The sequence below is a fragment of the Ricinus communis genome, chromosome 10, assembly GCF_019578655.1.
Source record: "Ricinus communis isolate WT05 ecotype wild-type chromosome 10, ASM1957865v1, whole genome shotgun sequence".
Lineage (NCBI taxonomy): Eukaryota > Viridiplantae > Streptophyta > Magnoliopsida > Malpighiales > Euphorbiaceae > Ricinus > Ricinus communis.
The window spans coordinates 18403990-18431648 of NC_063265.1; the positions used below are offsets into that span (position 1 = coordinate 18403990).

General features: G+C 30.8%; 3 protein-coding genes across 3 annotated transcripts; 2 read left to right on the plus strand and 1 right to left on the minus strand.

The window, feature by feature from the left end:
* Positions 1 to 222: 222 nt before the first annotated feature.
* On the minus strand, positions 223 to 5386 carry LOC8280423 (enoyl-[acyl-carrier-protein] reductase [NADH] 1, chloroplastic). Its single transcript, XM_048380304.1, has 13 exons — positions 5167 to 5386; positions 3927 to 4240; positions 3150 to 3259; positions 2994 to 3049; positions 2817 to 2901; positions 2684 to 2731; positions 1873 to 1947; positions 1683 to 1794; positions 1459 to 1510; positions 1307 to 1358; positions 1149 to 1206; positions 816 to 914; positions 223 to 557 (listed from the first exon to the last, which is right to left on the minus strand). Exons 2-13 carry the CDS (start codon positions 4201 to 4203, stop codon positions 406 to 408), a joined length of 1176 nt encoding a protein of 391 aa, XP_048236261.1. The 5' UTR covers positions 4204 to 4240; positions 5167 to 5386; the 3' UTR covers positions 223 to 405.
* Positions 5387 to 15336: 9950 nt separating this feature from the next.
* Positions 15337 to 18677, plus strand: LOC8280424 (zinc finger CCCH domain-containing protein 14). Its single transcript, XM_002533411.4, has 3 exons — positions 15337 to 15627; positions 16830 to 16890; positions 17787 to 18677. The coding sequence occupies exons 1-3, from the start codon at positions 15558 to 15560 to the stop codon at positions 18541 to 18543; spliced, it is 888 nt and encodes a 295-aa protein (XP_002533457.2). The 5' UTR covers positions 15337 to 15557; the 3' UTR covers positions 18544 to 18677.
* A 5524-nt stretch (positions 18678 to 24201) lies between these two features.
* Positions 24202 to 27659, plus strand: LOC8280426 (zinc finger CCCH domain-containing protein 14). Its single transcript, XM_002533412.4, has 3 exons — positions 24202 to 24513; positions 25649 to 25709; positions 26613 to 27659. The coding sequence occupies exons 1-3, from the start codon at positions 24444 to 24446 to the stop codon at positions 27367 to 27369; spliced, it is 888 nt and encodes a 295-aa protein (XP_002533458.1). The 5' UTR covers positions 24202 to 24443; the 3' UTR covers positions 27370 to 27659.

Here is a 27659-nt window from a genome sequence, read left to right on the forward strand (position 1 = left end):
GTCATCCTGTAATGACAATCTACATTACACTTTCATGGGCTCAGGCAAGAAGGGATTTGTAAATTTCTAAACTGTGATATCAACTCTGATTGGGAAATCTAATAAATCATTAAGACTAATGATGCATGTTAAGGAACCAAGAAAATGCAGAAAATAGAGTGGGTAAACTGGCCAGACAAGAAGCAACTAGATGAGCTAGTATCTGCCAAGAATGGACAAGGATGGACTAAAGCGGCATATAGATTATCCTCTTATCTAAAGGGGATTAAAATCAGCTATTCCCCTAGACATTATATGAGTTGAATGGCGGAAATAGAAAAAAAAAGTGTTACAGCATTTATTAAAAATTTTAAGGAAAAAAAAATGGCAGTCAACTGAAAAATGTTGTAGTTTCAACCTGACAGATCATTTATCCTTTGGAATGTCAAGGTTCTCAAACATTGGGCTGTCAACTCCCACTCCCATTGCATTCAGACCATTGTCCACGTACACGACAGAACCAGTGATAGCTGAAGCCAAAGGTGAAGCCAGGAAAGCAGCTACGTTCCCCACTTCGTCTGTTTCAATAATACACTTGAGCTTAGAAAAGTTCAACAGAATGAACTATGAGCAATGTAATCGAGAGAATGTATTTGACAAGCACAAAGAAGAAAATCATGACTAAAAACAAAAATCAAAGTGGTATATTTTGGAAATTTGTTGAGAAATTCGTATTTAAGCAAGCCAATAATTCTCCATTTCCTTTTTCTTTTTAATTACACTCTTTGGGCAGCACAACCATATAAAAACTAAGGTGTAGGGTAGTTTATGTTCACCTGCAGATAATTCCTTCTGTAGAGGTGCATTGGCCATTGAATAATTAATCATCATTTCAATAAAGCCAATTGCTTTTGCGGCACGACTTCCTAATGGACCTGACAGTTTTAGAAAGCATGACAATGTAAGATAATATGCATGTGTATAGTTGCAGGAAAACAGGTTAAACAGGAATAGTTTAGACAGATTAAAACAGATTGTGCGGATGTTGGTTCTGTCTACCATTTGATCCATTGAAGGGGAGCTCACTTAATTGTATCTGCTTGGAGGTCAAGACAATATGTAGCTCCTTGTTTTAGTGGGAGCTTTTGAATATCAAGTAACAAATATACCTGCAGATATTGTGTTGACTCTGATTTTTTGCTTCCTTCCAGCTTCAAAAGCCAGCACCTGAATCAGTTAAGAAAACAGTTAGGATGTTTTTGAAGTAGAAGCTAGTACATGCTCAGCAAGTGAAATGCAGTTTACTTAGAACAAACAAGAAACCCACCCGTGTATCGCTCTCCAGAGCCGCCTTTGCTGAACTCATGCCTCCACCATACCTGTGGATATTGAACAGTTGGAAATGGTATGCCTTCTATGAATACAGACAAAAACTATAAGAACTGGTGAGAGAATGAAGCAGTCCCAAAAGAACCATACCCTGGAATGATCCTTTCAGAGGCAATGTAGGTAAGAGAAATTGATGAACCACCTGCAATGTCAACCAACAAAAATGAAGTTCTAAGAACACTTTCAGGTGTGCCAAGGATTATTTTTAATGCATTATTCAGGTGTTCCAGGACGAAGCAGGGTGGATCAAAGAAAACACAGATGAAAATCACATATAGAAGGAAAGAAGTTCAAATTTGGCTAAAGATGTGTACCTGGATTTATTATTGGAAGAAAATGCTTCAGTAAGGAAACATATGAATAACTTGATGCGGAAATGGCTGCAAGATACCCATTCCTTGATGTCTCCAGAAGAGGTTTTTTAACCTGCGAAGTTTGATTAATTGAGTACCACAAGATTCTAGAAGAGCAGCATAAAAGTAAATAAAAAAGTTGGCACTGAACCTCTGGTCCATTAGCAAGTGAATGCACAAGGATGTCAATGCTGCCAAAATCCTGCTTCACTGATTCAACAAGCTCCTGAACAGCATTACATATTACTGATTCAGTGACTCTGGTCTTTTAACCCTAATTACTGCTATGGCAGAAAATGCACTTCAATGGTCCTTTAACTCTAATTCAATGCTTTGGCATAAAATGTACTTTAATCTCAACTCGCCCAGCACTATAATAGAGGAAGATATTGGCGATTTCAGGGCTGACATATGATGATCACGATCTGTTTAGTAGGATGTGGCTCCAGTTTTACATAAAATTTAACATATATCATATCTCGATTTGCAAGCAGAGAAATGTCTTTATTCAGTTTTGACCTTTCTAAGTCATACAATTGTTGCATCATAGACATTTAAAAGGAAGAGAACAAAGAAATTACTGATTCATATTGTTGTCAGTAATTTACTTTCAAAAGAATGCCCTAGTCATTATACCATTTTAAGTGGCATTCTGCAACTTGACTTTTTGTGATTAGTACACACAAAATACTTGAAATACAGTAGGATTCAGAACATACACATATGAAATATACATATTTTCATGCATTGACCATCTGTATGAGCATTTCTGGTCATAAATACACAAGGTAATCTAGAGAATGATACAGCATGTCATAGCAGTGGCACTTAAACATGACGACATACATGAGATCTTTATTTCCAATGCAGATGATGTCTATACAATCATCTAATTGATGGCTAAGATAACACAAAAAGTAATGGTTTCACCAGACATGAGAGATGCCTAACTAACATGATACCTGCACTGTCCATTTTGAGGCCCCAGCATAGCGTTTGTTTGATTTCACCTGCATATACCAACAAATAAGATTACAACCTATAATGTAAAGTAACTTATGATGTCCATTCATAAACAAGATGAAATGTCATTACATCCTCAGGAACATCTTCAGGACTGTCATATACTGCATCCATTGGATAAACTTTGACGATTTCCATTAAAGAACCATCTGGCAATCTGAATTAAATATCAATTAGCAGGGAGCCATTAATAGACCATTTTATTTAATGATCTGTACAAGATTATGGAAATGCCAAATATTTCCTTACACGCGTGATTCGTCAAATTTCCCGCGCCGTAGACTGCTTTCAAATATGTTCAGTGCCTGAGAAAAGAATTTAACTTCCATCAGAAACTGAACAGCTTTGTTTAACGTCCTGAATCTCAACCACCAGAAAGGACTCAAGTTTGGTCAATTTACGTACAGGCACCCATGTACCAACAATAATCTCAGCACCTGCAGCAGCAAGAGATTTTGCAATTGCCCAACCATATCCATTGTCATCTGCTACACCAGCAATAAATGCTCTCTTACCTGTTAACATTTGTCCCATTGCTATATGTCATTAAGAATCTAATTGACTATGGCAGTGATTATTAAAAGCAAATGCTCAAAATCATGAATTGCTCTTTTCCTACAACCTCTATAGACATACACAGGCATTTAGCACCAATATAACAGCATGTCTCTCTTGAAATTAGAATAGGCTATGGCTTACTATTTCTATCCTCTCCATCTAAGCCAAATGCATGCCCTTTAGCACTAAGTTAACAGCAATAGAGTGGACCTACAACTCCATTCACTCCGATGACCACTGATTGACAACTAATTTAGCTTTCACCTAACCTATGGCCTCTTCTCTGTCCTAACTTTGCTTTCACTTTAGCATCTCTGCCTCGCATGAATGACAGAAAATGAATTATGTAAATCTATTTATCTCATCACTGAAACATCTTCAACATTTATTTATAATTTTTTTTTTCCTTGGAAATGATTAGATTCTTTGAAATAGTTAGAAATGCAAGCTGAAAATTGGAATCACGTGTAATGTGACTATGATTTCATTTTTAACGGAAGCTGACTTAGCGAAAATATAACAAATTGGCGAAAGTATAACAAATTAAGCAAACTTCAGAAGGGATGAAATGCAGATGATGTGATTGTTTAAAACTGTGAAAAAGTGTAAACAACAATGCATGACCTCTTAAATCAACAGGCAATCCTGGCAGAGGCTTGTTCTCATTTGATCCTGACATTGCTTTTGTAACAACCCTTTTAAATTTCACTGGCACTGAAGTAAGGCTCTGGCGTAATGGGTGCCTCAATGAGATATGAGAGCAGCTTCTAAGCCTAGTCCAAGATGCCTCTCTAGACTCATTACTGAAACTAGCAACGCTTGGCATAAACCCTTTACGAGAAGAAGATAGACAAGGATTGATTGTTGTCATCTGTGTGGCAGGAGTTGTGGCCGCAGCCATATTTTATAACCTTAAAATTACAAAATTTCAGAATGGCCTGCAAGATTGACAAAATGTACAATTGATCAACACAAGGAACATAGTAACATACATTCATACAGGGATAAAACTTGTTGCACATAATTTGGTAAATTGTTATGAAGAAAAAATAAAAAAGAAAAGCGAAAAACAAAAATTGTCACACAGGATTGCATCACCACGAAGGCAGTCGTAATCGTAATATAATGAGTAAAACGTTCAATATCATCAAAATTACCAACAGAAGCAAAACGTTATCGTAGTTTGTTTACGAGTCAAAAATGCAAATTTTATCACTAGATCACAGCCCTTAGAATTTATTATAACAGGAAAGTAAAATTTAGATGATAATAAATTTAGTCAATAATTCTTAACCAAAACAAGCAAAAAATATGAATACTAAACAGAAAAGAAAAAAAATCATGGCATCAATATTTCTTCAAGCCCATTAGCTGAAATTTATTTCGAATAACATTAAAAGGAGAAGTATTATTAGCTCAAGCTTACTGGGAAAAAACTTTATGTTGAAATTAGTTTAGCAAAAATTCGCTGAAAAAAGAAAACAGAATTGTCATCTATAAACAAACAAGTAAGAGTGTTAAGTATAACTGTATATAACAGTGTCCCTATAGCCAATGTCATTGCAAATATCAAACCCAGCTAATGTTTAGATCTTGTTAGAACCGACTAACAAGAAATGGGTTCAGCCCCTTATAGAACAAGAAATACATTACACTCATTTGCAAATGGGTAAGAGTGGAGAAGATCAAGGAACCATAAAAAAACATTAGCACAAAATGTAAGTAGATAAATTAATAAAGATGGAGCTAATACCCTCCAGCAATGTGATCCAATGAAACGACATTTCACAATATGTAAAGATCACAACTTTACACTTAAAACACAGACACTGAATTAAAAATGAGGGAGAGAATAGGAACCCACCTAAGAAGAAGGCAAGATTTGAGCTTTCGAAAGAAACGAAGGGTGCTTCGAGAAGAGGAGAGTAATGGGTCTAATATGCACAAATGATAAAGAAGTATGTTGTTATTATATATGTGAGCTGCAAGGGTTTCGATGAAATCGAAGTGGGTTTTGTTACTGTTGGGAAGCTTTGGAATTGCCGAGGCTAAACAGGTGGAAAGAGCTTTCTGTGTTGTACTGTTGGTTCTGGCTCCCGAACGAATGTCCTATTTTGCCCCCCGTTTCAAATTACACTGCAGATCAGTGGAGGGCTTTATAATTTAGTCTAATATTTAAACATAAAATTTCATATTTTTTACTTGTAATACTTACAAATAATATATGTTTAAACTTATTTACTACAATACAATTATGAATTTTATTAAGTATTTTATTTTATAATAAAATATTTTATTTTTCTATACATTGATAATAATTTATTTCTTACTCTGTCACTAAACTTATAAAGCTGGAGTTTGTTGTTACATCAAGAAAAGATTCATTTATTTTTTAGAGATTAATTTTAATGTTTAATAGAATTATTGGATTTTAATACATTCAAACTCGAAAGTGCCAGAACAAAAATCAGCATCAACAATTGTAGGGCAATAAGTGGGACATCTTTTGTCAATGTAATGCATGCTTTATTAAACCTGCAAAGGTAGGTGTAGTTGGTTCATCTAAATAAATATTCTGGCTTCTACACTTATCTAAATTTCCTCTGAAACCAGAACAAGGAAAAGCAAATAAATGAAGCGTCTAGGAATTGGAAACCTTCTCACTTTGCCATGACAACATCAAAAGGAAGTGAAGAAAGCATGTGATGGCTTTTTAATTTACTTAAGTGGTGATTTATTTTTAATCAGAATTTTATTAAAATCTTATGTGGCAAATGTTGTGAAAATCAGATTAGTTTCCACTGTAATTAGATAAATTATATGAAAAATTACGACTAAGGAATAAATTCCTAAGTAATTTTAAATACAATAAATCACTTGTAAAATTACTCGATAAATAAACTATTAAATAAATAATAAGAAAATGAACACTAAAACTTTAAAAAGGTTCAACCAAAATTATGTTTATTTTCCCGGGCATTACCAAAATAGTATTTCTTTAATATAATAGAATTACAAGAAAATATTACTAAGAAGAGAAAGAAAAAAAATATAATTTAGCTCATAGAAATATAAAGCCAATTATTTTTCTTATACTTGGAAAAAGAGAGAAGACCCACTATTTATAGACTTGGGACCACTTCTTCATTTTCTTAGCTTTCAATGTGGGAGAGGAAATGAGCAAAAAATAACAAATCTGCATATTGGCGACTTCCTAAAAGAACAGATAATGTTTGATTGGGCTTAGAAAGTCCCTAAGGTGGAGATTTGTTCTTTTTGGTTCCTTTCCTATCCCACATTAAAAGCTAAGAAAATAAAGAAGTGGTCCCAAGTCTATAAATAGTGGGCATTCTCTCATTTTCCAAGTGTAAGAAAAACAATTGGCCTTATATTTAATAACTTTCAAGTACAATACGTAAGGATCCAGATTCTTTTATGATATGGAAGATCAATTTAAATTGCAGCCACAGAGCATACTCAACAATCTAGCTCTGATACCAATTGTTGTAAAAATCGGGTTAATTTCCACTTCAATTAGATAAATTATACGAAAAATTACAACTACGAGATAAATTCTTAGGTAATTTTAGGTATAATAAATCACTTGTAAAATTACCCAATAAATAAACTATTAAATAAATAATAAGAAAAGGAACACTAGAACTTTAATGAGGTTCAGCCAAAATTATGCTTACTTCCTCGGGCACTACCAAAATAATATTTTCTTAATTCAATAGAATTACAATGAATTATTACTGAAAAGAGAAATACAATTTAGCCCATAGAAATATTGTCAATTTTTTTTCTTACACTTGGAAAATGAGAGAAGGCCCACTATTTATAAACTCGGGACCACTTCTTCATTTTCTTAGCTTTCAATGTGGGATAGGAAATGAGTCAAAAAGAACAAATCTCCACCTTAGGACTTCCTAAGCCCAATCAAACATTTTTTATTTTTTCTCATCATAAATTTGAAGATGGGCGCTTCAAGCGCATTTGGAGGCATTGCTAAATTTGTGATGAGAGAAAACAAAGAATGTTTGATTGGGCTTAAAAAGTCGCCAAGGTGGAGATTTGTTCTTTTTGGCTCCTTTCATATCCTACATTGAAAGCTAAGAAAATGAAGAAATGGTCCCAAGTCTATAAATAGTGAGCATTCTCTCATTTTCCAAGTGTAAGAAAAATAATTTAAACTGCAGCCACAGAGCATACTCGGCAACCTCGCTCTGATACCAATTGTTGTGGAAATCGGGTTAGTTTCCACTGCAATTAGATAAATTATACGAAAAATTATAAATAAGAAATAAATTCTTAGGTAATTTTAGGTACAATAAATCACCTATAAAATTACCCGACAAATAAGCTATTAAATAAACAATAAGAAAATGAACACCATAACTTTAACAAGGTTCAGCTAAAATTATGCTTACTTCCTCGGGCATTACCAAAATAATATTTCTTTAATTCAATAGAATTACAAGGAAATATTATTAAGAAGAAAAAAAAGAGAAATACAATTTAGCCCATAAAAATATGAGGCCAATTGTTTTTCTTATACTTAGAGAATAAGAGAATGCCCACTATTTATAGACTTGGACCACTTCTTCATTTTCTTAGCTTTTAATGTGGGATAGGAAAGGAGCCAAAAAGAACAACAAAACTAATCAATGTTTCAAATATACATTATTTCTTTTATAGTTTTATTTTCATTATTATTTGTTTGACAAATATTTCGATCATTTCACGTGCGATTGATTGTTGAGTGTATTAGAGATTGATGATCTCATATAATTATAATTGATATAATAAATATAAAATATGTAACCATTTGACTTCTAATCTAGAGGATTTTGTAGATAATAAAATAATCCAAACTACTTTAAATTTTAATTAAAGTGATGCAGTTTGCCAAATCAACACGTAAAATTAATTAGTAAGATAAAAGTTAAGCTAATAATGAGCTAAGACTGTAAAATAAATGTTGGCATATAATTATGAACTAAGAATATGAAATTAAGCTATGAGTATATAATTAATGAGCCGAGGATATAAAAATGAGCTTAAGATTTCAAGTTAAGAGTTAAATTACACTAAACTAAAAGCTATGATGTTAAATATGAGTTAAGAAATAAAATGTAATAAATAACTTATTAATTTAAATTAATAAAATAACCTTCTTTTTTTATAATTTTAAGTAATTTATTTATTTTTTGGGAAATAATTCTACAAATTAATCTAAAGAGAACCAGATTTTACAAAAGCAAGAATAAAGGTGTTCCATATTTATTATTGTCTTTTTTTCTGAAGGTGAAAAGGTAACTCATTGTAGCCAATAAACATACTCTTCTTTTATAAATTTTATTTTAAGTTGTAGATTTATAAGAAAAACATTAAAAAGTTTTAAACAATTCCAAGACAATCCAATGAAAGGTACTTATATCTCCCGATAATTTAAAAGGGAATAATATTAAAAATAGATTATCAGAATAACTTTAACAAAAAAATCACAAAAAGAAAAAAGACAAGAAAATATCAATCAAACACTTTAGTTAAAATTCATAAATTTTATAAAGTTTATTTATAAATTTAAAAATTATATACTTTAAATATAGTGAAAATTATTTAATGTTCCATATAATTAAATTTGTATAGAATTGATTATAGCTAAATTAAATTCTATTAAAATAGGTAGAATTACCAAATAAATTCCACATTAGTAAATCAACACATTCTATCGCACTAAAATATCTCTTTTAACTTTATTAACCCTATTTTATTTTTTCTTATATTTTTTTTAAATAAAATGAATTCTTTTATGGATTTCAATCAAACAAAGCATTAATCTTTATCACTCCTGAAATGAAAAAAATAACATCTTTCCACTATTTTATTTTTATTTTCCTAATATTTTTTGCTTCTTTGATTCTTTCTTTTCCTTTGTTCTTGATAAATGAAACAAAATTATCATTCAATACTTGGATCAATAATAAAATATGAAAACAATTACATTTCTTAAGTTTATATAAATGCAGAAAGTCCTGTAATGAGTAGATTAGTGTATTTAGTTTGATGCTCTAATATTGAAAATTAACATTAAAAATAAAAAATGGATAATGCATATGGACACATGTATACTAATAATAATTCTCTAGCAAAATAAGTAGAATATTCAGATGCCCCAACATATTAAAGCAATCATAGTTAATAATGGAATTTTTATCATCATTAACATTAAACAAATATAAGCCCTCCCATGAAAATTGAGAATATGAGAATCTTAGGATTTTAATTCTGTTAAAATATTAAATTTTACATAATCTTACATACTCATTTAGCCCTACTTTAGCCCATTTGTTATAGTAGCAGAGCCAACCTTTTGCCTATTGTTTGCATGTCACGCCAAGCGTGAGGGAGAGTGTTAAAAGTTATATTTATCCTATGTCGCTTAGTTCTTCGATTGTTATGGTGTATATATGTGGATTGACACTCTCTATTTAGATCTTAAAGACCGTCACAATATTTGGCAGCCTCTCATGACTCTTCGTTCATAATTTGAGCATGTTAGTACTTTACTGCTTTATCGTAGTCCTTCGCCCAAATTAGATATTGTGATTCAGAAATTACTTTCTGAAGAAACTCGTCTTAACACACTTCGTGCAAGACGATCCTTGTCATCTATTGATGCCATCCTCGCCACTCCATCAGGTACTCCTTTCTTCTCTCATGTTCTTCAGTTGAATGTTGCTTTGGCAATACCATTACTTTCTCTATAAGCACTTCTAGAGCTAGACGTTATTCCACTACTATTGCTGCTATGGAGGGTTCTTCTGATAATGCCTCTCCCAAATTCACACTTCAGGATATTATAGCCATTCTCCAACAATTACCATCTCTCTGGTGTGTCTTCCTCTTATGTTCTCTCTATTAATTGAGATAATTTTGCTTCATGGTTTTTTAATTATACGTGTTGCAATCATATTACATCTTATTCTTTCTTATTTTCTTCTATGTTTGTTTCTACTGTTACACTTATTGTTCATACTACTAATAGTTTTGCATTACTTATTACTGAAATAGGCACTATCTCTACATCCAATATATCTTTACCAAATACTTCTTTTATTCCTAAATTATCCTTAAATCTCATTTCTATTGGTCAATTATGTGAACTTGGCATTGACTTACATATTTTGAGTCATGGTTGTACTATGCAGGATCTACAGACGAAGGAAATTCTTGAAAAGGCGTAAAGTGGGCTGTTTATCTGAGTTAAATTCTCTTTGTTTGCCATCTAGTTTTGTTGTTGTTGTCTCTTTTACTATTTGGCATTCTTATTTAGGACATATGTCAAGTTTTAGGCTTAAATCTTTAATTTCTAATGGTCGTTTAGGCGATGTTAGCAATGAACATTTTATTTGTGTTTCCTGTTAGTTATTTAAACATCATATTTTTCCTTTTGGTTACATTGATACTTCTTCTGTTGTACCTTTTAATGTAGTTCATTCTGATATTTGGGGGCCAACTCTTCATCCTATTATGGGTGGTTCTTGTTATTTTGTGATCTTTTTGGATGACTTCTCACATGATACATGGATTTATCTTTTGAAAATCAGTTCTAATTGCCTCAAGTTTATATTCAGTTTGCTTCCATGGTGAAAACTCAATTTTCTTATTTGCTAAAATTCTTCGCTTTGATAATGCCATGGAATGTAAAGATTCTACCTTATCCCAATTTCTATTCCAAAATGGAACCATTGTACATCACTCTTGTCCAAGTATATCTCAAGAAAATGGTAGAGCAAAACGTAAACATTTACATATCATGGACACTGTTAAAGCTCTTCTTACTTCTTCTTCATGTCCCGAGTCCTTTTAGAGGGAGGCTGCACTTATTGTTGTTTGCACTATTAATTGGATTCCTACTTCCACTACCTGTAATCTTTCCTTTATAAGCGTTTATATGGTCGTACACATGATTATCAATCTCTTTTTATCTTTGGCAATGTTTGCTTTGTTCTTCTATAACCTTATAGACACACAAATTGGAACCCAGAGCTAGATTATTTTATTTTTTGGGATATGGGATTGAACATAAAGGTTATCATTGGCGGAAGAATTTCAGGCTTTTACAAGTACTCATATATGGGATATGATGGATTTACCACCTGAGAAATATGTGATTAGTTGTAAATGAGTCTATAAAATTAAGACTTAAACAAATGGTTCGGTGGAACGCTATAAGGCAAGACTTGTTGCTAAAGGTTTTATATAGGAATATGAAATTGATTATGAAGAAACCTTTGCTCCTATGGCTTGCATCACCTTTGTTTGCAGTTTTCTATCCATTGTTGTTGTCAAATAATGGCAACTATTTCAGATGGATGTGAAGAATGCTTTCTTTAAAGGTGATCTTTCTAAAAAAAGTCTATATGCAACCTTCTCCTCTTGGTTATGATCATCATCCTAATACTATTTGCCGACTTCGTAAAGCTCTTTATGGCTTAAAACAAGACCCTCAAGCCTGGTTTGTAAAATTTAGTTCCAATACTAGACAATCTAGTTTTCCATCAAGTTCCTTTGACCATGCTTTGTTTATTCGCCAAACCATTAGAGAATGCATTATGTTACTTTTTTATGTTGATGATATGATAATAACTGGCAGTGATTTACATGGCATCAATGATCTTAAGTTGTTTATGAGCAATAAATTTGAAATGAAAGACTTAGGATAGCTTAGTTATTTTCTTAGTCTTCAAGTCTCGTCTGATTCCATTATTATTATCTATCTTAGGCCAAATATGCTACTGATCTTATCTCTCAAGCTGGACTAAGAGATGATAAATTGCTAGTACTTTAATTGATACCAATGCTTATTATTTTGCTCCTAATGGTACTCTTCTTGGTGATGGCACTGAATCGACAACTAGTTAGAAGTCTTGTCTATCTCGCTATCACTTAGCCTGATATTGCTTATGCAGTTCATATAGTTAGTCAGTTTATGTATGCTCTCCGCACCACTCACTTTGTTGCAGTACTTCATATTCTTCAATATGTCAATGGTACTTTGTTTCATGGCCTCCAATACCCTAGCTCATCCTTTTTGGAATTGAAAGCTTATTGTTTTCTTTCTTGGTGATTCTTTTATCTCTTGGTGAAGTAAAAAGCCAACTGTTCTATCGAGGTGTCAATACTAAAGCTGAGTATCGAGCTCTTATTGACATTACTTCTGAACTAATCTAGTTACAACGATTCTCCATGATATGGGCATTGAGCACTCATCTCCTACTACGTTACATTGTGACAATCGCAGCGCTATTCTACTTACTCATAATGATGCGTTTCACGAGCACGCGAAACACATTGCGAATAATTGTCACTTCATCCGTTATCATGTCGTTCAGAATACATTTAGGCTTCTTTCTGTTCCATCTATTGATCAAACTATTGACATTTTTATTAAAGCTCATCCACCCCAACATTTTCGTGATCTTGTTAGCAAACTTTAGATGGTTGATTCTTTTCAATCTTCAATTTGAGGGGGGATGTTAAAGCATCAAATCTTACATAATCTTACCTATTCATTCAACCATAATTTAGCCTATTTGTCAAATTTTAAATGCATAAAGTTGATATATCTTTCATCCCATATAAATTGATCCAAAAATATCATTATTTTTAAAAAATAGCCATAATTTGGATAAATTTTGAAGAAAAATCTAAAATACAATAACTTATATACTTATGCACTTCAAATCTATATATAGAATAGGATTTCTAAACTGTATGGAATTATTTTACTATTCATAAAATTAGAAATCTAGATTTTTGTTAATGTGCTAATTACAAGGATTTTTAATTTATCACTATTTATAATGTTAAAAAAAACTTGGGTATTCTAGCAATATTAAAATCGACTATTGACAAGTTTGATTATTTTATTTTTGGCTAATAAAAGGTGATATATATTTTAAATTTTATAACTTTCAATTAACTATAAAGTATAAACTAGAGCAATCAAACAAAATATTATTTATTTATTACCTTCATATTAGAATAAGGTAAAATAAGAAAGAAAAGAAAATAAGAAAAAAATATTTTAGTTCATTATTTAAGAAAAGAAAAAAATAGGAAAGGGAAGAAAATAACTCCTATATCTTTTCTTTTTTGAAGAAAAAATATGAAAAATGAGATTTATTTTACAAGTTATAATGAATATATAATTTTACTCTTTGTCATTCTCCCTTCATTCTATTCACAATTTAATCAAAAATAGAAAAAGAATAGTTTAAGAAATCATCTTATCTTTTTCTTTTGATATATAACAACCTCTCATAAATATTTTTCCCCTATTAATTTTAATTGATGAATTATAAAAATTTAATTATCTTATTAAACAAATGATAAAATATTATATTCATAATAACAATAATTTTTATATTTTATTTCTAATAGAAGACAAATTTATTTTCTCTATTCTATTGAAATATAAACTTTTTACATACTCTAGGAATCGAACTCCATACTTTTGACTATTCTTTAAATTAAAGAGTATTTAATATTTGTCTTGAGTAATTTTTCATTTAATACTAGTTATTTTTAATATTTATAAATTTTTTTATTTTTACTTTATAAATTTATACTAAAAAAGTCATTTAATTAAAATTTTTATCAAACATTTATTAAATAAATTGGATGAAATATTATTATTTTTATAATATATAAATTACTCTCTATATTTTATTTATTATACTATAATCTTTTTTCTTTTAATTGAATGATTTCATTTATATACACATGCGTTACAACTGCATTACAAACCAATCCATCACACAACTCATAATTAAAAAAACTCAGAAAGCAAAAATCAACAATAAAATAAAATAAATGTCATAGATTTGTTGGAAAATCAGCAACGCGGATCCATATTGGCTTGTTGAAACGCGGATTAGAAGGAGCAAACTTGAACACCGAATGGTAAATTGGAAAAAAGCTTAAAAATCCGCAGGACAATGGGTAATGACAGAGCACATTTAAAACTTTCTTTTTTTGTTGAGAAAAAATAACTAATAAAATATTTAAATTTCGGATAAGCCAATTTAAATATTTTCTTCGACATATGTTGATCTTTAAGCTTCTAAGTACTAAGATTAGAGACCATTATAAAAATAGTAGACAAAATATAAATCTTTTAATTTTTTTTTATTTTTAGTGTCTAAAAAGAAAGATAAAAACACAAATAAAATAAAATAGACAAAAAAAACACATGCTAAGATTGTTACTGGTGTTGAGTCGGATAATAATTACTGTATCTGAAAAATTTTTAATTTAAAAATTAAAGGAAAAAGTGGAGAAAGAAAAAATAGACATAAGAATCTTTTTTATTTTTTATAAAAATAACTGTTATATACAGTTAAATTACTGAATTCATAAAAGAAAAATTATTCTTCAACATTATATTTATTATTAAGTATTATATTGGTCTAAAAAATTATTTTTATCAAATTAAAATGAAATTTTATTTTTAATAAATCAATTCTAGTGTCTAAAAATAATTAATTAATATTTTTATTTATTAACTATTTAAATTTTGAATATATTTATTTAATAACATATTAAAAAATTATATATTTTAATTTTAAATTATTAAAATAAAAAAGTTATTTAATATTTATTATTAGCTTTTTGAACATTGAAATTATAAATTTATAAAAAATTTAAGAATTAAATTAAATTATTTTCTACCATATTAGTCTTTTAGTTGTATTAACAAATTCAGTAAAATTTTAATACTATAAATAAAATTCAAAAGACAACTAATATATTAAACTAAAATTTGAAAAATAAAATTCAAACAATAAAAAACTTTGTTATAAAATTATAAAATAAAAAGATAAAATAAATATTTATGTGTGATATAAACAAAAATACAGAAATATACAAGGCTTACCCCCTTATTTTTAAGCTTCAAATAAAAATTACTTCTTATTATATAATTATATTAAGAAAATTGGCATCATTAATATGTCACCTCTTCTTATATTTCGAAGCGTTCCTATTGTCAACACCTCTCTCTCTCTCTGAGAAAAATCCTTTAATCTAGGGTTAGGGTTTTTGCATATATCCAATATTAGGCAATTTATCAATCTTTAGGGTTACTTTATATACACATACATTTCTTGAATTGGGTATTACAGTCTAGGCTTTGTGGTTTGCTTTCGTGGGATCTGGATCTGTGGTAGCTTGAATAGTAAATCCATGATGGATACAAGGAAAAGAGGGAGAAACGACTTCAATGCTAATGGCGGATTTAAGAAGTCCAAAAGAGGTCAGTTCTTTACTTATTCTTTATTTTCCCTAGTTTTCTTTTTCTGTTTCTGTTTCTTTTTCTTTTGATACTATTTTCTTTTATAAAGTTGATTTATGCTATTGTTTTATGCTGTTTGATTGTTAATTGGTTAAAATGAACCTGTACTTCAGGGTATCTGTATGTTAAGGATTTTGCTGTTAATTTTGCTAAATTGCCAAGTGGGTTTTAAGCGAAGCACACTCTTCTGGCATATGCTTTTGAATATGGTTTACTGCAAGCAGTTAACTTTTGGTAATTCAAGGACAAATTAGCTAGAAGTAGCACTAGAAGACTTTTTAGTCTAGGAAAAAAAGAATTTCTTTCAAGAGAAAACCCTAGATTTACTGCTGATAATGATTGGCAATTGTTGAGTAGTTTCTAATTTTTTGCCTTTGTTTCTTATGCACTCCAAATACAGAAATAGCACTTTCCTCACAGATAGAACCCTTAAGTCTTTTCATTTCTTTGGTCTAATTAGCTAGTATGTGGTTTTTTTTGCTCTTATGTTCATCTCCTTTTAGTTCCATGGTGCAAGTTTCAAATAATTTCCTTTTCTTCTTTACTTGCTCTTGTTTTAGATTTGGTATCCCCTCTACTAAGAACATTGAACTGAGGGTTATTGGCATTAAAATGACTAAAAGAATTCTCACGATTGTGTTTTGTTTTATTTGAACTTTATAAATCAGTGTTAATCTTTTCAATATAGCCTAACCTATTATCAGTGTTAATCTTTTCAATATAGCCTAACCTATTATACTGGATGAACCCAACATATCTATAATGGTGGAGGAATAAAAGAAGATTATCTAATTGAAAGATAAAAATATCAAATTTTAAAAAAGATGGGATTTTAAGGAAAAATAATATTGTTTATTTTAGGTTCAACTGACAAAAAATTGAATGGATTGGATAGAATTTGAAAATATGCAAAGATATGTTTTTTTGGTCATTAGGTCTAAAATCTTTGGAGGAATTTTGTTTTCTGAATGCAATACCAGCGAGGTAAATGTTGGACTTAACTGTGAATGAATATCTATTTACCATAAATTATACCCTTTTTGATACTAATGGAACTTCATATATGAAGTCTGCACTTGTTATATCTACATAACTTTAGTGGAGTAAAATTGAAACCATGGAGGAATTTTAACTCAGAAAAAGTAATTAATGTCTTGTAACAGAAATGGACTCCTTATCAACTGGTGTAGGAAGCAAATCGAAGCCATGCACCAAGTTTTTCAGGTTCAAATCTTTTTCTCACCTAAATAACTACTTTGAATCTGTATAATATTTGTAAGTTACTGTAAGAATTTAATTTTTTTATTTACCAAGATAAGATTCTGTATTGTTCTAATGCATTGGGTATTTATAGCTCTTATACAGGTATTACATAATTGTACTTTGGTCAATTCTAGTTAACTAATGGAACTTAATCGATGTGTTGTACTGTGGAGTACATGGAAATAATTATTTACCTGAAAGCTTGTCATATTCTCAATTGCTTGTGGCCCAATAATTCCCTCAGTTTTCTGCCACTATCTGATTAAGATAATACTGAACGTAAATTGTCTAGTGTTAAACGTTGGGCTACTGCTATTGAACACAGTTTCTGTTGGTAATTCTTATAAAGAACCTGTCAAAGTAGGATGGCAACTGTTTATGTTGGTAATTCTTATAAACAAGGCAATTTGTGAAGGGCTGATGAATGGCGCTCAGGTATGATTTGTATAGTTTGAACTTGTTTTGTAACATGGCAAAGAATAACCACCCTATAAGATCCATTTGTGTTTATTCAAACTTTTGCATTTGATCTATTCATGACACTGATCATTCTGTTTGTAACTGTAGCACACTGATATGCCGGGATGGTACTATTATTCTTTTTTATTTGTTGTACTTTCAAAATGCACTTCTCGATCTGTGAACCTGCACTGAAAATATCGGGGAAATATCTCCTTGGTTGGGTTTGCTGTTTGAGTTGCATAAGTTTTGGTAGCGTTGCTTCTTAAGAATTTTTCAAGCTTTGCTTGTTGCCTAGTCTCAACGACTATCATATGCCTTTTTTTGTTTTAGTGCTTAATGTGTTCTCATATACTTTAGATGATTTGTGTAACTGTTGGTCATGCTGTGGTTTGCAGTACGGCTGGCTGTCCATTTGGTGAGAGCTGCCATTTTTTGCACTATGTCCCTGGTGGCTATAATGCTGTGGCTCAGATGATGAATCTGGGGCCAGCTGTGACTTCAGTTCCTAGAAACATGCCAGCCCCTTCACCAGCCATTCCTAATGGCTCTGCTCCATCAGCAGTTAAGAGCCGCATGTGCAACAAATATAACACTGTCGAAGGCTGCAAGTTTGGTGACAAATGTAATTTTGCACATAGTGAGTGGGAACTTGGTAAGTCCATGGCACCATCCCATGATGATCCACGTGCCTTTGGGACTTTTGCAGGCCGAATGGGTGGTCGGATGGAACCACCTCCACCTGGCCCTGCTGCTAGCTTTGGTGCCTCGGCCACTGCAAAAATCAGTGTGGAAGCTTCGCTTGCTGGAGCCATCATTGGGAAGGGTGGTGTGAATTCCAAGCAGATATGCCGCCAAACAGGAGCTAAGTTATCCATTCGGGAGCATGAGACAGATCCGAATCTCAGGAATATTGAATTTGAGGGATCGTTTGAACAAATTAAGCAAGCTAGTGCCATGGTTTCAGAGCTAATTGCCAGTATAAGTTCAGTGAATGCCTCAGCAAAAGCCACTGGACTGACTGGGGGCCATGGTCATCCAGGAAGCAACTTCAAAACGAAGTTATGTGAAAATTTCTCGAAAGGGTCTTGCACCTTTGGTCAGAGATGCCACTTTGCTCATGGAGCTGCTGAACTACGCAAGTCAGGGGTGTGATTGAATGGTTCATTTTTTTTGTAGTTAGTTCATTGCACAAGCTGTTGTGCAATCTTGTATTAGTGAGAGCTCCGATTTAGCTGCTGCCTTGTGCGACTTTGACAGTAATAGTAACAGTAACTTTGATATCTGAAGTTTTGGCTCTTTTCTCTTCTTTGGATAGCTTTAGTGATACGTTTTTCCATTCTGAGTTAGGTTTCATAGTCTTTTATTAATTTATCACCAGTGAGATAAAAACACAAAGAAATAAAATAAACGAAAAGAAACACGTGCTGGGATTCTCACCATCTGAAAAATTTTAAATCTGAAAACTTAAAGAGAATATTTATACTTAATTATTATATTTATTATTAAATATTATATTCGTCTAAAATTATTTTTTATCAAATTACAGTAAAATTTTATTTTCAATAAAAATCAATTATAATGTCTGATAAAAATATTTAATTAATACTCTTTTACTTATCAACTCTTTTAATATAATTTAATTTTAAAAATATTTAAATAGTTTAAATATATTCGTATATAATAACATTTTAAAAATTTATATATTTTAACTTCATATTATTACAAGAAAATAAATATTTAATTTGTTATTATTAAGGAATAAGACTCTATCTATTTGCGGAAAATATATATTATTTCTAGCAGCAATATCTTTTCCAAGAGGAATTGCTATCTTCTCGTACATCTCAATAAAAGTATTTTTCATGCTTGAGATGTACCTATTTGATAAAAATACACAATACATACAACTTAATACAAAATACATGAAAAAGCTTATCAATTATTAAAAAACTTATTAAAAATGTTTACTGTCGTTTCTTCATCATAAACATTGTTTTGGTGCAATTATCATCTTCAAGTTATCAACCATCCAAATCTACTTTTAGCTCGAAGTGTTAAAATAGTTGTTCGTTCCTTTTTCACAGTTTTGAGGTGATTTTCATCATGTTCATGAAGACATTCAACTTCAAATTTCTTATTCATTTCCATAATCACTCTTGCAATTGACTGTGGCTTGAAAGTTGATGATGATTTGTTTCATTTTAAAGTATCTTTAGTTAATTTTCGACGCATTGCGTAAGCCATAGGTTTAGATCACCTAACTTATTTGCCCTTACCTTTCTTTTTGTTGTTTATACCCATTCACCAACAAAATAATATAATATTATAAGAACAACTAAATAACTAATAAAACACTATCATTCAAATATGAAAAATGCCATACAATAACATAAATATTTCCAATCAATCATATCAATATCTTAAAATTAAAACATAATGTATCACACATTTCTAATTATTATAAGTATTCCAGGTCGCAACTGCTATTGAATCTCTTTTCATTAACAATTCTCTATTTTTTTTTTCTTTCCCTTCTCTTTGACTTAGATTGACTCTTGGTGTGATTGAACGAGTTGTAAATGTTAGTTAGTTCTTCTATGAGAAAATCATTTGGATCAACTCCCATTATATGGTTATGAAGAATACAACTAGCTAGCACCATATCCACTTAAGTTTCATAAGACCAATATAGTTTGGAATATATTGCATGAAATCGTTTCTTTAAAATGCCAAAACCCCTCTCAATAGTAGTTCTCAATAAAGAGTGTTGTAGATTAAAGAATTCTTTCTCATTTTCAAGTAGATGATCTATAAATTCTTTCAAATGGTATCAAATGCCATGATATGGAGATTGTGGACGGCGATTTCAGGTCGCAAGTGTCTTTAGGGACTACATCATTCAAGGCTTTTCAACCTAATAGGAACATGTTAACTAATTATAGAGACTAGCTCGGAGACGGGAGTCGCCATCCGAATAATTCTTTATGATACTTTTTCTAATTAGGCGGCGTTTCTCGATTCTATAAGAAAACTTCGCCACGTCTAGAGATGGATTCGAAGACCAACTTTCTTATTTGTGTATCTTTGTCTTTAATTTTATTATTAACGGGTTATTCCCTATAAATGCAATAATTATATTTATCCACATCAAGCACTACAAGATGTGAGATCCATCTAAGTCTAGCAATTTTATTAAGTCCAACACATATTTAATTAACCTATTTTACTAATTAATTATATACAAGGTTTTCCCTAGTCTAGCCCAATTTATAAGTTATGCTTTAATACCAAGCTTTTAAGCATAGATGTACTACTTTTTATGCAAAGGCCAAATTATGTGATCTTAAACTTAATATTGCCCAATTAATTATAATTAAAGCATGGCAAAGCCCACTAAATCTATGTTGAATTTAGATTTAGCCCGATTATCATTCGATTAACTTAATGAACTATAATTTCTATATTGGGTCCAATTGTTAACTTAGGGTCTATGTATTTAGATTTTAATTAGGCAATCACTTTACAGTTATTTGGCATTTATCAAACATAAAGCAAAAATAAAAGTGCATAAAATAAAATCTAGCTATTACAACTCTTCCTATAACTAACAAAACGAAGGAAAGACAATTAAATACTAAGTACAGAATATAAAATCATAAAAAATATATCAAGAACTCGAAAATTAGGCCAAAAGTGCCCATAACAGACTCGACAAGGGCGTAGAGCCAATTGGCTCTAGGGCCAGATTGGTCATTCTGTGAATTTCTTTAACTTTTCACGCCCATAAGTCGATTTTTACATGCACAAAGAATAGATCGACTAAACCATGTAAAATTGAAAAAATCCTAAAATACATGCAAATCCTAGAAATAAAAAAAACTATCAATAAGTGAAAATAACTCCCTAAACAGATTCCTAATCTTAATCATGCAATCCTAAAAATCTAGTCCAAATAAACACAACAAATTAATTATGTTTTCCTAATCATTAAACTAATCAAATTTAAAACTTAATAAAATCATATAATCAAATTCAAGATCCTTCATATGTTCTTATTATCATATTGAAAACCCAATGAGTCATAGCGTATTAATTCATAAGAAAAATCTATTCTAACCACATGGATCATATGAAATTACAATAAAACACACTAAGCATGTTTTTAGATTCATAAATAAATAAAAGAAATTAATAAGGCAAAAGATGTTGATGATGTCGATGTAAAAGAACCCTTAAGTTGTTACAGTTGGTTGTCCTTCTACGAGTTTCAGGGGATGAGAATGCAGTTAAATCAAAGATAGGTTGAGAATCCTGTGTAGCTTAAGATTTAAAAAATATTAAGAATACACGTAAAACGATGTCGAACAATAAAAAATAATCAATCAGTACTGTATAGTGCCGACCGGCTCTATGCCAAGTCGATCGGCTCAATATAGAATCGATTTGGCTCTACGTAGAGTCGATTGGTTCTGAAGGCTAAATAATTTATAAAATTGTGGCAATTTAGTCCCTAAACTTGCTGAAACAGTTGCTTCGCCCTTTAAAGTTAATTTTTTCTAACCATTAAATTCAAATTGATTCTAAAAAAGTGATTTTAATTTAATTATTCTTAATCTTAACTTTGATTCGTCCATCTTAGTATTTCGAAACTCGAGAAAACTAGTAACTTTTATTATAAGGTTTTTCTTAATTTTTTTGATATCTGAATCTGGAAAATGGATGCTAATATAGATATTATTCCATTTCGAATACCATAATCAATATCACCAAGATAGTATTTCTCTATATCTTTAAAATGATAAAGACCATTAAGTATTGTATGTGTATCAAATATTAAATATTTGTACATATTTAAATGTAAAAAATATAATTTATAATACCTTGAGAGATTTTAAATCCTCCAAGTTTAGATAATGAATCACTTAGTACACGTGAATCATGTGCACTTCCTTCCTAACCAGTCAATTAAGTAAATTTTAAATCAAAAGTGATAGCAAGTGAAACATATTGTTTTGTTCCATCTTGTTTACTTTGAAATTTTTCTTTATCGAATACCACAATTTAAAGATATTATTCCATTTCAAATACCATAACTAGTATCACCAAGATAGTATTTTTCTACACATTTAAAATTATAAAAAGATCACTGAGTATTATATGAGTATCAAATATTAAATATGTGTGCATATTTAAATATTAAAAATATCATTTATAATACCTTCAGGAATTTTAAGTCCTCCAGGTCTAGACAATGTATCACTTAGAACACGTTCCCAACTAGCCAAAACATAAGTAAATTTTAAATCAAACGTAATAGCAACTAAAATATATTGTGTTGTTTCATTTATTTTACTGTGAAATTTTTCATTATCGAACGCAATAATATTGAGATATTATGCCATTTCGAATACCATAATTGGCATCACCAATATAGTATTTTCCTACATAATTAGAATGATAAAAAGATCACTAAATATTGTATGTGTATCAAATATTAAATATGTGTGCATATTTAAATGTTAAAAATATCATCTATAATATCTTCAAGAATTTTGAGTCTTTCAAGTCTAGATAATGCATCACTTAGAATACGTGAATTATACGCACTTTCTTCCCAACCAGCAAATGCTTAAGTAAATTTTAAATTAAAAGTGATAGCAACTAAAACATTTTTGTGTTGTTTCATCTTTTTGACAGCATAATTTTGCTTAATTTTCAAATGAAACATTGGTTATCATAGGAGTTCCATATATTGCTCCAATGCAATTCTAAATTAATAATTAAAATCGAATCAATTTCTTTTCTTGATTAAAAACTAAAAAAAAAAACTGCTTATTACCTTAAAACAAGGGTAAAACCTTTGGTTATTCATTATCTCTAGAGGAGTTGAGTTAGCTGGATCTCTAAGAAGGTGTCTGTACAAATTTAGAAATGTTTTTAACATAATTCTAAAATAGCGATGAACTGTTTTAATAAATCTATATTGTACTCCAATAAAAAAAAATATAGTATTGTACCCTATAATTTCTAAGAATATCAACAAACGCTCTCTGATGGACATATTTTTATTTGCTTGTAAAATGTCATATCTGATAAGAATATCATAAAGACTTATAAATGCCAAATGAGTTATTCGGATTTGATTGACACAATATAATTGCTTAATATCCATTAAAATCAAACAAATTTATTACCAACATATAAAATAAAATTTATATTCTACAAAAGAAACATAATAAATCCATTCTCTATAATTTTTATTAGAGAAAAAAATAGAGAGAACTTACTTGAAATGATAAAAAGTTCTAGATGAAAAGGAAAACGAAAAAGAAAGTAGTACTAAAGAGAGAAGTAATAAATATTTATTTTATTTTTTAATATTAAAAATATTAAAAAATAAGTCAAACAAAAATAACTTACTAATAAAAAAATTATTTTAAAAATTCGAACGAAAAGTTATTTTTCAATTTTTAAAAACACATCTATGAAGTTTCTAATGCTTATTAAATAAAAATATATATATTTTATATGAAATTAGTCTTTTAGTTGTATCCATTTTCAAAATGCAATAAAATTTTAGTATAATAAATAAAAGTATAGAAAATAATTTATATATTAAATTAAAAATTAAAAAATAAATATAACAAAAATATTTTTAGTATGAAATTATAAAATAAAAAAAATAAAATATATAATTTTTTAAATATTAAATGATAAATAGCGTGGTATAGAAAAAAGAAAAATACAGAAATACACAGGGATTACCCCCGTATTTTTAAGACCCAAACAAAAATTACTTCTTATTGGCATCATTAATATCTCATATCTTCTAATATTTCGAGGCGTTCCTATTGTCACCTCTCTCTCTCTGTGCACGAGAAAAACCCTTTAATCTAGGGTTAGGGTTTTTGCACATATCCAATTTCAGGCAATTTATCAATCTTTAGGGTTACTTTATATACAAATAAATTTCTTGAATTGGGTATTAAAGTCTACGCTTTGTGGTTTGCTTTCGTGGGATCTGGATCTGTGGTAGCTTGTATAGTAAATCCATGATGGATATAAGAAAAAGAGGGAGAAACGACTTCAATGTTAATGGTGGATTTAAGAAGTCCAGAAAAGGTCAGTTCCTTACTTATTCCTTATTTTCCATATTATTTTCCCTTTCTATTTCTTTTGCTGTTAATTTTGCTAAATTGCCAAGTGTGTTTTAAGCGAAGCACACTCTTCTGACATATGCTTTTGAATATGATTTACTGCGAGCAGTTAACTTTTGGTAATTCCAGGACAAATTAGCTAAAAATAGCACTAAAAGAGTTTTTAGTCTAGGAAAAAATGAATTTCTTTCAAGAGAAAACCCTAGATTTACTGCTGATAATGATTGGCAATGGTTGAGTAGTTTCTAATTTTTGGGCTTTGTTTCTTATGCATTCCAAATACAGAAATAACACTTTCCTCAGAGATAGAACCCTGAAGTCTGTTCATTTCTGTGGTTTTATTTTTATTTTCTGTTTCTATTATTATGCAGTTTTTCTTCTTGTAACTCCTATTACTTTGGTCTAATTAGCTAATTTGTGGTTTTTTCTGCTCTTATGTTTATCTCCTTTTAGTTCCATGGTGCAAGTTTCAAAGAATTTCCTTTTCTTCTTTACTTGCTCTTGTTTTAGATTTGGTATCCCCTCTACTAAAAACATTGAACTGAGGCTTATTGGCATTAAAATGACTAAAAGAATCCTCACAATTGTTTTTTGTTTTATTTGAATTTTATATATCAGTGTTAATCTTTTCAATATAGCCTAACCCATTATACTGGATGAACACAACATATCTATACTGGTGGAGGAATAAAAGAAGATTATCTAATTGAAAAATAAAAATATCAATTTTTGAAAAAGATGGGAGTTTAAGAAAAAATAATATTGTTTATTTCAGGTTCAACTGACAAAAAATTGAATGGATTGCATAGAATTTGAAAATATGCAAAGATATGTTTTTTTGGTCATTAGGTCTAAAACCTTTGGAGGAATTTTGTTCTCTGAATGCAATACCAGCGAGGTATATGTTGGACCTAACTGTGAATGAATATCTATTTACCATAAATTATACCCTATTTGATACTAATGGAACTTCATATATGAAGTCCGCACTTGTTACATCTACATAACTTTAGTGGAGTAAAATTTTGATGACATGTGGAGTAAGATTGAAACCATGGAGGAATTTTAACTCAGAAAAAGTAATTAATGTCTTGTAACAGAAATGGACTCCTTTTCAACTGGTGTAGGAAGCAAATCGAAGCCATGCACCAAGTTTTTCAGGTTCAAATCTTTTTCTCACCTAAATAACTACTTTGAATCTGTATAATATTTGTAAGTTACTGTAAGAATTTAATTTTTTTTATTTACCAAGATAAGATTCTGTATTGCTCTAATGCAGTGGGTATTTATAGCTCTTATACAGGTATTACATAATTGTACTTTGGTCAAATCTAGTTAACTAATGGAACTTAATCGATGTGTTGTACTGTGGAGTACGTGGAAACAATTATTTACCTGAAAGCTTGTCATTTTGTTGCCCAATAATTCCCTCAGTTTTCTGCCACTATCTGATTAAGAAAATACTGAACGGTAATTTTCTAGTCTTAAGTGTTTGGCTACTGCTATTGAACACAGTTGGTAATTCTTGTAAAGAACCTGTCAAAGTAAGATGGCAACTGTTTCTGCTATTCAATTCAAAATTTGTAACAGTAAGTTTACTTATAAACAAGGCAATTTGTGAATGGTTGATGAATGGCGCTCAGGTATGATTTGTATAATTTGAACTTGTTTTGTAAAATAGCAAAGAATAATCACCCTATAAAATCCATTTGTCTTTATTAAAACTTTTGCATTTGATCTATTCGCGAGACTGATCATTCTGTTAATAACCATAGCGCACTGATATTCCGGGATGGTATTATCATTCTTTCTTGTTTGTTGTACTTTCAAAATGCACTTCTTGATCTGTGAACCTGCACTGAAAATATCGGGGAAATATGTCTTTGGTGGGTTTGCTGTTTGAATCTCATAAGTATTGGTAGCGATGCTTCTTAAAAAATTTTCAAGCTTTGCTTGTTGCCTAGTCTCAACAACTGTCATATGCCTTTTCTGTTTTGGTGCTTAATGTCTTCTCATATACTGTGAATGATTTGTGTAACTGATTGGTCATGCTGTGGTTCGCAGTACGGCTGGCTGTCCGTTTGGTGAGAGCTGCCATTTTCTGCACTATGTCCCTGGTGGCTATAATGCTGTGGCTCAGATGATGAATCTGGGGCCAGCTGTGACTTCAATTCCTAGAAACATGCCAGCCCCTTCACCGGCCATTCCTAATGGCTCTGCTCCATCAGCAGTTAAGAGCCGCTTGTGCAACAAATATAACACTGCTGAAGGCTGCAAGTTTGGTGACAAATGTAATTTTGCACATGGCGAGTGGGAACTTGGTAAGCCCGTCGTACCATCCCATGATGATCCACGCGCCTTTGGGACTATTCCAGGCCGAATGGGTGGTCGGATGGAACCACCTCCACCTGGCTCTGCTGCTAGCTTTGGTGCCTCGGCCACTGCAAAAATCAGTGTGGAAGCTTCACTTGCTGGAGCCATCATTGGGAAGGGTGGTGTGAATTCCAAGCAGATATGCCGCCAAACAGGAGCTAAGTTATCCATTCGGGAGCATGAGACAGATCCCAATGTCAGGAACATTGAATTTGAGGGATCGTTTGAACAAATTAAGCAAGCTAGTGCCATGGTTTCAGAGCTAATTGCCAGTATAAGTTCAGCGAATGCCTCAGCAAAAGCCACTGGACTGATTGGGGGCCATGGTCATCCAGGAAGCAACTTCAAAACAAAGTTATGTGAAAATTTCTCGAAAGGGTCTTGCACCTTTGGTCAGAGATGCCACTTTGCTCATGGAGCTGCTGAATTACGCAAGTCAGGGGTGTGACTGAATGGTTCATTTCTTGTAGTTCGTTGATTGCAGAAGCTGTTGTGCAATCTTGTAATGGTGAGAGCTCCATTTTAGCTGCTGCCTGTGCAATCCTCTACCGAGTGACAGTAACAGTGACTTTGATATCTGAAGTTTTGAGTCTTTTCTCTTCTTTGGATAGCCTTAGTGATACTTTTTTCAATTCTGAATTAGATTTCATAGTCTTTTATTAATTTGTCAATATTCGACATGGTTTTTATGTGATTGTTTTGTTTGAAGTCATAAAAAAAATTCTGCAGTTAAGAGTC